Below are 15,038 nucleotides of genomic sequence, written 5' to 3'. Positions count from 1 at the left end.
TGATTAATTAACATTATTTTTTTCTTGATTTGTCAGGTTGCCCTAAATGAAAAAGAGACACAGCCGGGTAATCGCATTATACTTGATAAGGCACTAGGAATGCCTCAGTACCCTTGCCGTATCCGAGGTGCGGGATTTGGGGTTAGCTAGTGAATATTTGTACCCCATCCAAAGCGTGCAACAAAAGCCCAAATGAGTCAGGTTCAAAATCAATTGCATAACCTCATGCAATGGTTCAATGAATTTTAGAAATCAATGAATGTGAAGGAAGTTGAGTGGTAACGATTAGCTACTAGTGTTGGTACTGTTCCTTCAACCATCAATGAGAGTTGCATATCTGCTCCTTACAACATTCTCATTTCTGAGGTAATTTATTTAACTTATTTGCCATTTCGTTTATAGTCGAAAACTAATTATGTTTTAACTAACATATAGGAAGTAAGTGCTTGCAAACTTTCCTGAATATCTCATCTAGTCGAGTGGTGGATGTTGGGAAAGTGCACAAGTCGGTCGATGATGTGTTGCATATAATGCACGTATATCATGTCATCATTTGAATGTCTTGATTGATGTTGCAATCGGTAATGATGCATTGTTGTCAATTCCTCTCGATGAGGATATCTTCATAGTTGGGGGCTATAGGCACTTTTATGGCTTGGCCAATAGACCTTGTATAAGTAGTTCCTTCTAAGGTATGATTTTCACCTTATGCTCACTCATACTTTATACATATATATATATATACCGATTTATAATTGATATGTTTTATATTGAATATTTTAGGAAAATGTACACTTCATCCCCTAGAACAACCCAACCGCTAAGCCATATGAGGGATGTGAGCTCGATGCCATCTATGAGGGATATGGACTCCAAGAAGACTACCAACTATTGTACTCAGCTATTTGAGCATGTACAAAACTTGGAATATAATATATTGATTACATCATTTCCCAAGGAAGTCTTCGGGTATAATGTTCATGAATACATTAGCTTCAACGAATTCCATGTTGTATATAAACATGAATAGATAGGTGCAACTGCTATATGTATATATATTAGGTACTTGTATGAAAATATTGTCTTGGAAGATAAGAAGAAGGTGATATTCATATCCCCACATGTTATCGCTTTGGTGTCGAGTGGTAATGACAAAAAGAAGTTTGGGGAAAAGACAAAAAAAAAATTGCAGATACTCTCCTCAATTATAAAGGAGCTGCAAATTTATTTCTTGCACCTTTTAATACTGAGTGAGCATTTTTTAATTATCTTTTGTATTTTTGTCTTTGGTATTTTTTATGTGCTTATCATTTCTTAACCATGTGCATATGTTTTGTTAGGGGACATTGGCTTTTGGTTGCCATTAATCGAGTATAGGAAGAAATATACTATGTTGACTCATTGGCACATGATGAACTGAACAAGTAATTAAGTACATTTTCTATTATTTAGGGGGCTAAAACTTTACAGATGTTGTGTTTGTTCTAGAAAATCATAGCAAAAAGTCAAATGGAATCATATAAAGTTATTGTCATAAATCATGTCAAACAATTATATGTGTAGTGTATTCATATTTCAATTAAGGTTATACTTATATATTTACTTTATTTTATTTGTAGACCCCTACCAAATAAAAGAGATAGATTGCAACTATTACGTGTTGAACTACATGAACGAGATCACTCAGTAGTAGTCAAATGATGAAATCAAGTTTGTCGGCGAATCATACATAGATGAACAAGTCATCCAGATTAGGGAAGATGAACCACAATATATACTTAGTTTTGTTTAGGGAAATCAATGTATAGCATACATATAGTAGATTTTTGCACATATTGTAGCTTAGGGAATTCAATTAATGTTCAATGTAATGTATATATTTTGGTGTATGTAATATATGTTTCTGTAAGAGTATAGTGTAATTAATGTTCAATATATAAATTCAGTTGAAATTCAGTTGTATTCTTATAGTTGTGATTTGGTATTTCTGTATGCATTCAGGTTGTTGTTCTATTTCTAGTTGTTCAATATGCATTCAGGTTATTTTATGTTGTATTCTTAACTGTGTAGAATTATGAATTATGGTCTTCAAGAGTGCTTTGTTAATAGTGCCTTGTTGTATATATATACAACAGTCCTTTTTTAACAATGTATTATTGTTTATGTTAAATCCAACAATACATTCTTCATGAAGCACTGTTGAATACTTACCTCTCATATTATTTTCTTTTATCTATATAACAATGCATTTTGAAAGAAGCACCATCGATATGATCAATAATTAAGCACGTGCACTAGATACACAATCATGTTTTAATTAATTGTCATTATTTCCTTAATTATTAATTCTTAGATGATTTGAATATTATTTATTGTCATTATTAATTTTTCTATATATTTATTTAATTTTCATTAATCGAATGTCATAATGTCATTATTAATTTGAATTTCATTGAAAAAATTAATTATTAAAAAATGTTAATATATCTTCCACATCGTTTTCTTCAGGTTGTGTTGTGGAATACTTACATTTATTATATTTGAATGGGAAGTCTTTCACGATGTTTTTTGTAAGTGACGTTGTTGATTAGGTCTCATTTACAGCCATATCTTCATTAAGCGTTGTTGAAGATAATATGAGAGCCTAGAAAATTAAAATGTTCTTGCATTCTCACACATTCAGAAATCTCAACACTCATTTACTCGGCAATGAAACTCAATTACTCTCAAAGTCGACCTCAAAAATAATTAAAGATATACAACTTACCTCATTCTCTATGCATGAAGCACAAATATATGATGTTATCTATGTTAATTTCTGGACCTAAACAACTAGAAATGACATAGACATATATTTGACTCCATTAATTGAAGACTTGAAGGAAATATGAGAGACAAACATAGATATATATGGCAATCAGTGATTTCTCTGCCTATGGTAATTTGTCTGGATATAGTACAAAAGGATATTTTGTATGTTCTGTATGTGAAGACAATACTTATTTGATGAGGTTGAAACACTATAATAAGAATGTCTTCCTTGGTCATCATAGATTTTTGCATTCAGATCATCACTATCGATGATGGAGAAAAGCATTTGATGGGAATAATAAAGAAGGTCGTGCTCCTATGCCATTGACGGGTGACCAATTATTTCAAAAGCTAACAGGTTTGAATAATAACTTTGGTAAACCTTTTGCAAGAGAAATGATCACAAATGGGTGGAAGAAAAGGTCAATCTTATTTGAATTGACATATTGGAGTTTATTTTATGTAAGACATTTTCTCAATGTTGTCATATTGAAAAAATGTTTTTGAAAGTCTCCTTGGTATCTTTCTCAATGCCCATTTTAAGACCAAATATGGTTTGAATGCAAGGTTGGACTTGGTTAGTATGAGAATAAGAAAGGAATTGGGACCGATAATGAAGGGAAAGTATACATTTCTACCTTCACTAACTTATACTTTGTCGAGGAATGAGAAAATGGAATTTTGTAAATTTCTTCATGGTGTTAAAGTTCCAGGGGAGTGCTATTCCAACATTCAGAATCTCATATCAATGAAAGACCTCAAATTAAAATGTCTTAAGTCTCATAATTTTCATGTACTATGGAGCATTTCTTGTCTATTGGAAAACAATCAATTCTATCTAAAAATGTTTGAGGAACCATAGTTAAGTTATGCTTCTTCTTCAAGGAAATTTGTAGCAAAGTGATTGACCGTGAGGAATTACCTGCATTGCAAAGACAAATTATTTGACATTGTATGAGCTTGAAATGTATTTCTTATCTTCTTTTTTTGACATAATGTTTCATCTAAACATTCATCTTGTTCGAGAAACACAACTATGTGCCCCTTCCTATGTGAGATGATGTATCGCTTTGAGCGCTATATGAAGACATTAAAAGGGTATGTGAAGAACTGATCAAGACCATAGAGTTGTATTGTCAAACGATATGTTGTTGAAGAAGCTCTTGATTTTTGTATCGGATACCTTACCGATGGTGATTTAATAGGCATTCAAAGCCTTGGTATGCAAAAGAAATATATTTGGTGAAGGTATTATTATGAATGAAATATTGACTATAACAAGAGTTGTGTTGGACCAGACTGTGACTAGGGAGCCTCCAACCACAAGTGAGACACCAAGTCTTGAACCAAAACCTTAAGGCGTTAGTTTCATGAGTCTTTCATACTTATAAACTCTTTCACTCATCCCCGCATATCCAATGTGGGACTTCACACTTGAATAAACCCAACAATCTCTCCCTCAAGTGTGGGTATCACACACTTTCCAGTCTGATCTCCCTTAAGTCCATCATGTCCCAGCCGAACCATCGACTCTGATACCATATGTTGGACCAGACTGCGACTGAGAGCCTCCAACTACCGGGGAGTTCCATTGTTACCGGGTATGGGAAGAGTGGAGAGCCCCAAGTGAGACATCACATCTTGAACCAAAACCTTAAGGCATTAGTTCCATGAGTCTTTCCTACTTATAAATTATTTCACTCCTTGCCGCATATCCAATGTAGGACTTCACACTTGAATAAACCCAACAAGCCGAATTGGAGTAAACACACTTATATGTTTTACATAATGCCGACGAGGTTGAGCTATATGTTGAAAGACACAAGGAGATTCTAAGGAAGTCTTACCCTAGTAGGAATGAAAATTAGATTTCCAAATAGCATAATCAGTGTTTCATAAAGTGGCTAAAAAATCACATTGATGAGGAGTTCAATATAATTGAACATTCAAATGGTTAGTCAACCGTCCAAGTATTCATGTCTTATCTTACACTTGTTACCTAATTAATGGGTTCACATTTTATGCGAAAATACAAGACGATCAAAGTAAAATGCAAAATAGTAGTGTGACTCTTCTTGCTCGAACTTTACACATGTCAAGTGCAAAAGATAGAAACTCAATATATGTGAACATGTCATACTTTGAGGTGATTGAACGAATATGAGAATTGAATTACACAATGTTTTGAATGCCAATTTTTTATTATATGTGGGATGATAACAATAATGACTTCCAAAATGGTGAGTTAGGGTTCATGCAGGTGGATCTTAATAGGCCAGGATATAAAGATAAGTCATTTATTCTAGCAACACAAGCTCAACAAGTATTCTATGTTAGTGACTCAACTGATATGAAATGATCCATTTTTATTTTAACTAACAAAATAATCGTCAATAATATTGATGACCAAGAATATGAAGATATTAATGAAGATGATCTTTTTTTGGACATATGAGTCGCGTGATAGCAGATCAACTATAAATGATGATTTATATACAAGAGATTATCACAATGAAGGGCTTTGGGTGAATCAATATGTTCCTCCAAACAATGATGATACTACAAGCCAAAAAGAATAAAAAAGAAGAAAAAAGTAGATGCATGTAGTCTTTGTATAATTATAGCTTAATTTTAGTTGTTTGTAATTTGCATAATTTTGTTTGTTTGTAATCTGCAAAATTTTGTTTATTTATAATTTGCATAATTTTTTTTGTTTATAATTTGCATAATTTTTTTGTTTGTAATTATGTACTTTGTTAAAACATAATTGACATGATATACATTATTTGTAGTTTGTATTGGGTTGATATTAATAAAACAAACTTCTGGCCTGTACATATTAATGTGTTTGTTGAGAATGTATAAATGTCTGTGTTGTTAATAAATGTATATGCATGTATTAATGTGTACAAATCAACAGTAAATTCTAGGGGAAGTCCTAGTATGTGTTGTTATAAAGGATTAATACAACAACGCTTATTATAGAGAGTGCAGTTGTATATGCTTAATACAACAATGCTCTTTGTTTGCTACGTTATTGTATTAAGGTGTGGTTTGAGAATATTTATGAATGATACAGCAACGCTTTTTAAGTATGCGATGTTATATATGTTGGGTACTAGTAAGGTAAAACACACCTAGAAGGGGGTGAATAGGTGTAGCGGATCACTAATCCCGCTTTTCCAATTTATGCGCAGAATACAAAGTAGTTGCAGTTAATCGATTAATGACAGTTGATTTAATCGATAATAGTTAGCTCGTTACTCGATTATACTGGTTCTTCAATATTTGAAAAAAAACAGACTTTTCTTGCGATGAGTCTTAATGGTAGCGACTCAGTGGTATAGTGACTATTTATCCCTGAGGTCACGGGTTCGAGTCACGGAAGGCTCCCTGGGAGGGGAATAAAATACTGCAGGGAGTATTTAAGCTTGGAGGTTACACACTCAATGTATGTATGGGTCTGGGAGGTCGCACGACATAACTAAGGTGTTACAGTGACACGCTCAGTATATGTATGGGCCTGCGAGGTCGCATGACATAACTGAGGTGTTACATGTTTATTTAAAACAATTTTTTAAATTATGGCTTAATCAATTATTAACCTTCTTAATCGATTAATAAGCTAGAAATCCTGGGAGGCTAGCTAGTGTCACTCCTTTTAATCGTTTACACCTTTCCTTAATCGATTAACGGATTTCAACAAGCTTTAATCGATTATCAGTCGTGTTAATTGATTAATATGTGTGAAAGTGATTTTTCTTAAATATATGGTAAACACTCTATATGATAAAAGAACATGCAACTCATCATTTTTGAAATGTTTGAATCCTTTATGCACAAGACCATGTATGCATAATGCAAATGCATGAATCTTACTTATCATATATATATATATATATATATATATATTTAGATGTGATGGCTCAACCTATATGATTTTCATTTTAGACTTTTTGTGAGACTTTCATCTTGGGTTTACCTAACCTAAACTCAATACTAGGCAAGCATCTTAGGACTCTAGAATATAAAAGCAATCCTAAGTTCTACGACGTTGACCTTGATTTTTCGGTATGTTGTTTATGGTGATGTCCAAGTCTTCAAGCTCCTTGTCTTCATCAAAACTAAGTTGGTCAATCAGGATGGCATCCTTTGACTATTTGTCATTTCAATATATATACAATATAACAACGCAAGAATAAACGTTGTTAATCATGCCTATACATGTGTTGTTTATGTCTGAAATATATGACAATGTTTTTTGTGTGATGCGTTGTTGTGTATATGCGATACAACAGTGTAGGATAAGCATTGTTAATCATACCTATATACTGTTTGTTTGTGTATGAAATATATAACAACATTTTATGTGTGATGTGCTATTTATATATGCAATACAACAGCGTAGGATAAGCATTGTTAATCATGATAATGTACTACTGCGGTCTAACAGAAAGCACCAGAAAGTGCTGTTATATATTTAAAATGTGCGTTGTTGAACTACAACTCTGCCATAGTGAAGGGAGATGCAAAGTCAGGTAACATCATAAGGCACGATTGGAAAAGGAGCAACAATAGGTCGTTGAAACTTTTAGACAGTGTGTGGACATTGTGTGTTCCACAATTGGTCCATGGAGAGGAATGCACAGACTACACATGAGAATTTATAAAATCTTTATGATAGGAAGACTAAATCAAATAATAAAGCTTTCACAATCAGGAAGCTAATGAACATGAAGTACAAAACATGAAGAAATGTTGTGAACACCTAGGTGGCTTTCAAGATTTAATAAATTAATTGATTACCATAAACTTAATGTTGGAAGATGAGTTACAAGTATTAGTAAAGCATATGGATGACAATAAAAACCGAACATGTGGGTACCAGCCCGAACCGAATCCGAATTTAACGGGGAAAACCCGATGTGATTGGGTCCGGGTTTTACTCGTGTTTAAATTTCGGGTTCGGGTTTGGTATAGCAAAGACCTTAACCGGAACCCGCCCCAAAGTAAGGTAATTCAATTTAAAATTGAAATTTTTATCATTTGCCAATTGTTTTTATTTTCTAATTTTACTTTGCATATTATTGGATCTTCAAACATAAAAGAAATAAAATAATACAAGAGAAAATAGAAATGTTAGAGAAAAATTACACGAAAATAACATCATATTTTCCTTAATACTTTATCATTTTCAGGTTTTTTCGGGTTCGAGTATGGTATTTTTATTTTCAACCCCATTGAGTTTGGGTTCAGGTTTTAAATTTCGGGTCGGGTTTGGGTATGTGCAAACCCGACCCCAATCTGTCCCGTTGCTGTTCCTAATAAAGCATATACTATGCATAAACTTCGATATATTAAGTTATTAGATCATGAAAATAGTGTAAATCTTTTCACCAAGGTTATCAAAAGCGCTCTTTTCATGGCGAATATCATGTTAATATACAGGCAAAAAATCGAATTAGTGACAGAACCACATGTTATAGTTTTAGATCGCTTAAACCCAACCCATCTTTAACATACACAATTATTATAAACAAAATTACAAAACCCATAAAACAAAAGGAAATCACTAACCCCCAAACCACTACGAAAAGATTCATAACAATAACATTCTAAACATAAAATCGGATTGAAGTACCATTCAAACCAAGATATGCCTGCAACTTTATGTCAACCTTTGATCTATAACCATGACTTAAACTTAATATCATCTAGTAGCTCCCCCATATACACAACTTTTTTGTTGAAAATAATATCGTTTTGATACTTCCAAAGAGACCAAATTCCAGTCATCCAAATATAATTTTGTAAAAGTTAATCAATTAATAATGTAGTTAATTCATTAATTGTTAGTTACTTTCAGTTGTTAGTTATAATATTGTATTCGTTAATCGATTAACAATATAATTAATCGATTAACTGATTAGTTGTTACTAAGGTAATGTAATATATAAATGGTGATTCCATTATTCCTTGTAATTTAATTCAAAAGAGGAATACTATAATTCAATATAGAAAGATTGATTCAACAATGAGAAATAAAGTTTCTATTCTTTCTCTTTCTTCAAGTTTTCATTTCTCATTCATGCATTCTCTTATACTCCTTGATTCATCAAGAAGTATCTTTCATGATTCATACCAAACTTTAACAAGCGTATCAACCTACCATTCATTTTGTATTATATTATTTTTATGTAGAAGTCAATGATAATGATAAAATATGAATGATAGATGGTGTCGCTTACTCTGTTCAATGTATACATTTCATAGTTCTCAAACAAAAGTAATACAAATTAATAGTAGATATTGCACTAATAGTATAAAAACTTTACACTGACAGTGCATTTAAACTCATTTTCATATCCTTTCAAATGTCCTCATGCAAGTACATTATTTTGTCCTTTTTTATTCTTATTATTCCATTATTCCTTTGGTCTATTTCTTTTACGAGAATCTATCCCTTTTAGAAAAAATGTGATACCAACAATATTTTTATCATCATCCCTTAAAAAGGAGTATATGAGTAAATTAATAAAATGCATTCCTTAAAAGGAGCACTATCCCATAAAGTGTGTCACTCCATGTGTCAGTGCTTATGATTGGTTAAAAATATATATTTATATTAAAATTTTAATAATTATTTATTTTTCTGATCAATCACAAACAGTAACACATAGAATGGTACACTGTTTTGGGACAGCAGATGTCCACCCTTAAATTATGGTGTCAAAACGAATACGCTGCCTCACTTCCTTAAAGTGGTTAAGCGGTTAACTAATAAATTCCACCTCTTTAAGTTGAGTTGCTATAATACAAATATGAGTGTTGCTCTTACAATCTCTTAAAGAATAAACAATTCCACCTCTTTAATAAGTTGAGTTGTTAGAGTAATTTTAAAGAAAGAAAAACGAATAAGAAGAATGCGGAAGAAGAAGATGTGTTGTGAATTAGAGAAGAGAATAGAATGAGGATGAATTAGGGGAGTTTCTATTTCTAGAAACTCTCAATATAGTTAAAGTAGGTAATCAAGGCTATTTATAGTAAGCCTCTTGAAAACTAACAAAACTGCCATAACTGATTTTTGAATTACAAACTAACATCCCCCCATAATGCAAAAATCAACTACATTGTTCCCCAATTACATTGTACAATTTTACTATACTACTCATATTCTTTGTTGATCATTCCTTTTGGTTGTGAATGCCCATCATCATCCTTAATTCTTTAAATCTCTCTGCCTTCAGAGCTTTGGTCATAATGTCTGCAATTTGTACCTCAGTATTGCAGTGAACCAGCTCTATTTTTCCTTCTGCAACTTGTTGCCTCAAGTAGTGATACCTAGTTTCAATGTGCTTGCTTCTACCGTGAGAAACAGGGTTCTTTACTAAGTTTATTGCAGACTTGTTGTCTATCAATAACTCAATTCCATTCTCATCCTTCATATTGAGTTCCAGCATAAGTGAACTTAGCCATGAAGCTTGACATGTTGTAGCACAGGCAGCTATGTATTCGGCTTCACAAGTTGACAATGCTACTACCCTTTGCTTCTTAGAACACCATGAGATTGGGGCACCTCCCATTAGGAATATATATCTCATAGTGCTTTTCCTGTCTATGATGTCCCCACACCAATCTTAGTCAGTGTATGCCACAACTTTGATCTGTTTTTCTCATATTGATGTGTAAAAACTATGCCATAGTTTAAGGTGCCTTTCAAGTATCTAAAGATTCTCTTGGCTGCTAGCATGTGTGATTGTTTTCGTTTGCTCATGAATCTGTTGATCATCCCTACACCGTAGCAAATCTCAAGTCTTGAGTGGCAGAGATACCTTAAGCTCCCTATAATTTGTCTGAAAGCTGTCTCATTGGTAGCAACTTCTTCATCACAGTTTCCCAGCTTGAGGTTTGTCTTAGTTGGTGTTTCAATGGAGTTGTAACCTGTCATCTTGAATTTGTCTATGACTTCAATCAAGTATTTCCTTTGGTACATGAACAAACCTTCTTTAGTGTATTGGAATTCCAGACCGAGGAAGTAAGATAATCTTCCTAGATCTGTCATTTCAAATTCTCTTTTGAGCTTCCCTTTCAATTCTTCAATTTCTTTTGAACTGATCCTTGTTACAAGTAAGTCATCTACATATAGGCAAATGAATAACGCATCCTTGTTCTGATTACTCAGCTTGATGTAAACACCATATTCCACTATGCATTTCTTAAATCCAGACTCAGATAAGAACTTGTCTATCCTTTTGTTCCAAGCTCTAGGGGCCTGCTTTAATCCATAGAGAGCCTTGTTCAATCTGAGTACTTTCATTTCATTCCCTTTGCTGACAAAGCCAGGTGGTTGTGAGACATAGACCACTTCTTCTAAGGGACCATTTAGGAATGCTGATTTTACATCTAGTTGCCATAGACTCCAGTTCTTCCAGCTAGCTATAACTATAATGAGTCTTATAGTTTCCATCCTTGCTACTGGTTCCATCCTTGCTTTGTGTTTAGCTATAGTGCCATCAGGTTTCAGTTTCACCTTGAAAATCCACTTGACATTGATTGGCTTCTTGTTTGAAGGTAAGTCCACTAGCTCCCATGTGTTGTTCTTTTCTATGGATCTGATCTCATCTTGCATAGCTGCTCTCCAAGTATTATCAACTATGGCCTCTTCTAAGTTGATGGGTTTTACATCAGCAAATAGAGCCATATGTTGAACCATGTCACCTTCTTGATCTATTGCATCATAAGATTCAATTCATAGTCTGCTAGCCAATTAGGAGGATTTCTTGTCCTTGTAGGTCTATTTCTGCTCGGTTGAGATGTTGAGTTAGTGTTCAATCTCCTCTTATTCATCTCTGCCTCATCATCAGGTTCCAAGTCAATTTGTAGTCTTGCCAAGGGAGTAGGATTTTCTTTGTGCCCTTTCCATGAGTTTAGCTCATCAAAGCATACATCCCTGCTGAAAGTTACTTGGTTTATCTCAGGGTTGTATAGTTTGTAGGAGCCTGTGGAATTGTAGCCTAGTAGGATCATTGCTTCAGCCTTGTCATCGAGTTTCTTTCTTAGTTGATCTGGTATGTGTCTATAACGCAAAGACCCAAAGATTCTCAGGTGTTTGACAGATGGTTTTGCTCCTGACCATGCCTCTTAAGGTACCTAGTAACTAAGTCTCTTGGTTGGGCACCTGTTTAGTATGTATGCTAGGAGTGTTCACGGTCCATTTGGATCGGTTTTTAGGCAAAAAATGATCCGATCCAAACACGTAATTAACATGCGGTCTAGATCGGTCTGGTCTGTTTATATTAAGATGTCCGATCCAATCCGATCCAAATATAATATGCGGTTTCGGTTCGGTTTGGATCGGTTTTTTTATAAAATATTAAAATTGCACTTATATTCAAAACTCCTAAAAATGAGTAAATATTAAACATAAAACAACAATAAAAATAGTGTTCAACAACATTAAAATGTATGCAACAATAGTATAAGTTAACAACATCATAAAATAGTAATAAACAGTAAGACAATAATAATAAAAGTAAAAAATAGTAACAACAAGAACAAGATATCAATAATAACAAGACAACAAAACAACAATATGAATAACAATAATATGAGCACCTATAACGTAATTTTAACAGTTACAATATTCTACCGATGATTAATAACAATAATACTTTCACAACAATAAAATTGATAATAAAACACGAAATCATAATAACACTTGAATCCTCTTCATTTGGTTGTGGGATTGGTTTAAGTTCTAAAAAAGTGTATCAAATATAATCAATATGATTTAAAACATAGCAACATATATATAAGTGTGTGTTATAAAATATAAAAAATAAAATATAGGTACAATTTTGGAGTTGGGACTTAAGATTAAGTTTGGAAAACACTTTAAAGTATTACACACTTAAACTTTACATACTATTTCGGTCCAGTCTGGATCCAAGAGGTGAAACCAAAATCCGGACCGGACCAATCGGTCTTTAAAAAATAAGTCTAACACGGTTCAAATGCATTCAGTTTTTGCGGTTTCGGTCTATTTTGGATCGGTTTTCGGTTTTATTATTGGATCGGTATGGATTTGAACACCCCTAATGTATGCAGTAGTGGTTGCTGCTTCTCCCCAATATTCATGTGGTAAATCCTTGCTTCTTATCATGCTCCTAACCATGTTCAAGATGGTTCTATTTCTCCTTTCTGTAATTCCATTGTGTTGAGGTGTGTAGGGGGCAGTTACCTCATGCACAATGCCTTGAGCTTTGCAGAACTCCTTAAATTCTCCTAAGTTGAATTCTCCACCACCATCTGTCCTTAGAATCTTTATGCACTTTCCTGATTCCCTTTCAGCCAAGGCTTTGAATTGTTTGAATACAAAGAATGCCTCATTTTTTTACCTTTATTAGGTATATCCACAACTTCCTGCTTAGTTCATCAACAAAGGTGATGAAATATTTACTTCCACCCAATGATGGTGTGTCAAAGGGACCACACACATCAGAATACACTACATGTAGGAGATCTTTTGCCCTTGATGGAGTGTATGCACTGAAGGATGATCTTGTTTGCTTGCTTATCTGGCAGTTATCACACACCTTGTTTGGAGCCTGAATTGTTGGTAATCATGTTACCATAGTCTTTGATTTCAGCAAACTTAAGTCTCTGAAGTTTAAGTTCCCTAGTCTTAGATGCCATAGCCAGGAGTCTTCTGATAGGGAGGTTGTAGATAGGCACTGAGTTTCAATCGTTTTTAGATTGACTTGAAATGTTCTGTTTTAGGCCAGAGGTGCCTTTAGTATTAGCTTGCTTGATACATCAAATATCTTCGCCATTCCTTGATGCATTTGAAATGAGAAGCCTTTTTCTATCAATTGTCCAATGCTTAGAAGGTTGCTCTTCATGTTTGGAACATATAGCACATCAGAAATCAAAGCATTCCTACCATCTTTTCTGCTTATTAACACATCACATGTCCCCTCTGCTTGGATCATTCTGCTGTCTGCAAATCTCACACTGCATCTCTTTTGTTCATCAAAGTTCACTAGCCAGTTTCTCTTTCCAGTCATGTGATTTGAGCACCCTGAGTCTATGTACCATTTGTCCTCATTGTCTGATTCATTGTTTGTGGCCATCATTAGCAACACAGCTTCATCTTCTATCCTTTCAGTGCTTTCTTTCTTGGCTAGGTAAGCTTCACTGTGATGTTTGCCTTGTTTCTCATACTGATTTGAGGGTGCCTGACATTCATTGCTAAAATGTCCAATCTTATCACAATTGAAAGCATTTTAGTTTCCTCATATCCACCTTTCTTTTGTTGTTCTGCCATCTTTGATGACCCCCTCTTCTTGATGAGAATTCTGCCTGATCTGTTTCAGATCTTTCTTGATCAGAGAGTTGAGATGATTTGAAATTGCCTCTTCTCTGATCCATCCCTCTTCCTCTACTCATTTGTCCACCTCTACTGCCATAACCACCTCTTCTTGTGGTTTGAGCTTGTAGTGCTTGTTCCATTGGTTTCTCTGTGGATATTTCCAAGATTCTCTGTTCATGTGCTTCAAGAGAGCCTTGAAGATCCATAATCTTCAGTTCATCTATCTTCTTGGATTCTTCAATTGCAACCACTATGTGATCAAACTTTGGGCTTAGTGTTCTTAAGATCTTTTCCACTATTGTTTGATTTGTCATCTTCTCACCATTGGCCTTCATTGCATTGGTGTGGCTGTTCACACGGTTGAAGTATTGTGCAATTCTTTCATTTGGTTCCATTTGCATCAACTCATATTGTCTTCTCACGGTTTGTAATCTCAGCTTCTTCAATTGTTCAGCTCCTTCATTACTTTTCTCAAGGATTTCCCAGGCTTCTTTTGCTGACCTTGCCTCTGCTATCTTCTCAAAATGTGCTTCATCTACACATTGATGTAGTAGGAACATTGCTTTGCAGCCTTTCTTTTTGCTCTCTTTGTATAGCACTCTTTGTACTTATGTGGTCAGGTCTACAGTGTCTGGAATTCCATCTTCCACAATCTCATTCACTTCTTAGAATCCCATGATGGCTAGCATTTGAATCCTCCACTTGTTCTAGTTGTTTCCATCGAGTATAGGGAGGTTTGCAGGGAATCCAGTTTGCCCCATTGTTCTTGAACCTTGCTCTTGATACCAGTTTGTTAAAGTAATTTTAAAGAAAGAAAAAACGAAGAAGAAGAATGAGGAAGAAGAAGATGTGCTGT

General features: G+C 34.1%; 1 protein-coding gene across 1 annotated transcript; it reads right to left on the bottom strand.

Annotated features, from left to right (window-relative positions):
- Positions 13,587 to 14,742, bottom strand: LOC109359706. The gene is made up of 2 exons (XM_019604401.1): positions 14,116 to 14,742; positions 13,587 to 14,048 (listed from the first exon to the last, which is right to left on the bottom strand). Exons 1-2 carry the CDS (start codon positions 14,740 to 14,742, stop codon positions 13,587 to 13,589), a joined length of 1,089 nt encoding a protein of 362 aa, XP_019459946.1.

This window comes from Lupinus angustifolius, chromosome LG11 (genome assembly GCF_001865875.1).
Source record: "Lupinus angustifolius cultivar Tanjil chromosome LG11, LupAngTanjil_v1.0, whole genome shotgun sequence".
Lineage (NCBI taxonomy): Eukaryota > Viridiplantae > Streptophyta > Magnoliopsida > Fabales > Fabaceae > Lupinus > Lupinus angustifolius.
Note: the sequence above shows the minus strand (reverse complement) of the source record. Positions and strands in the feature narration are given on the sequence as shown.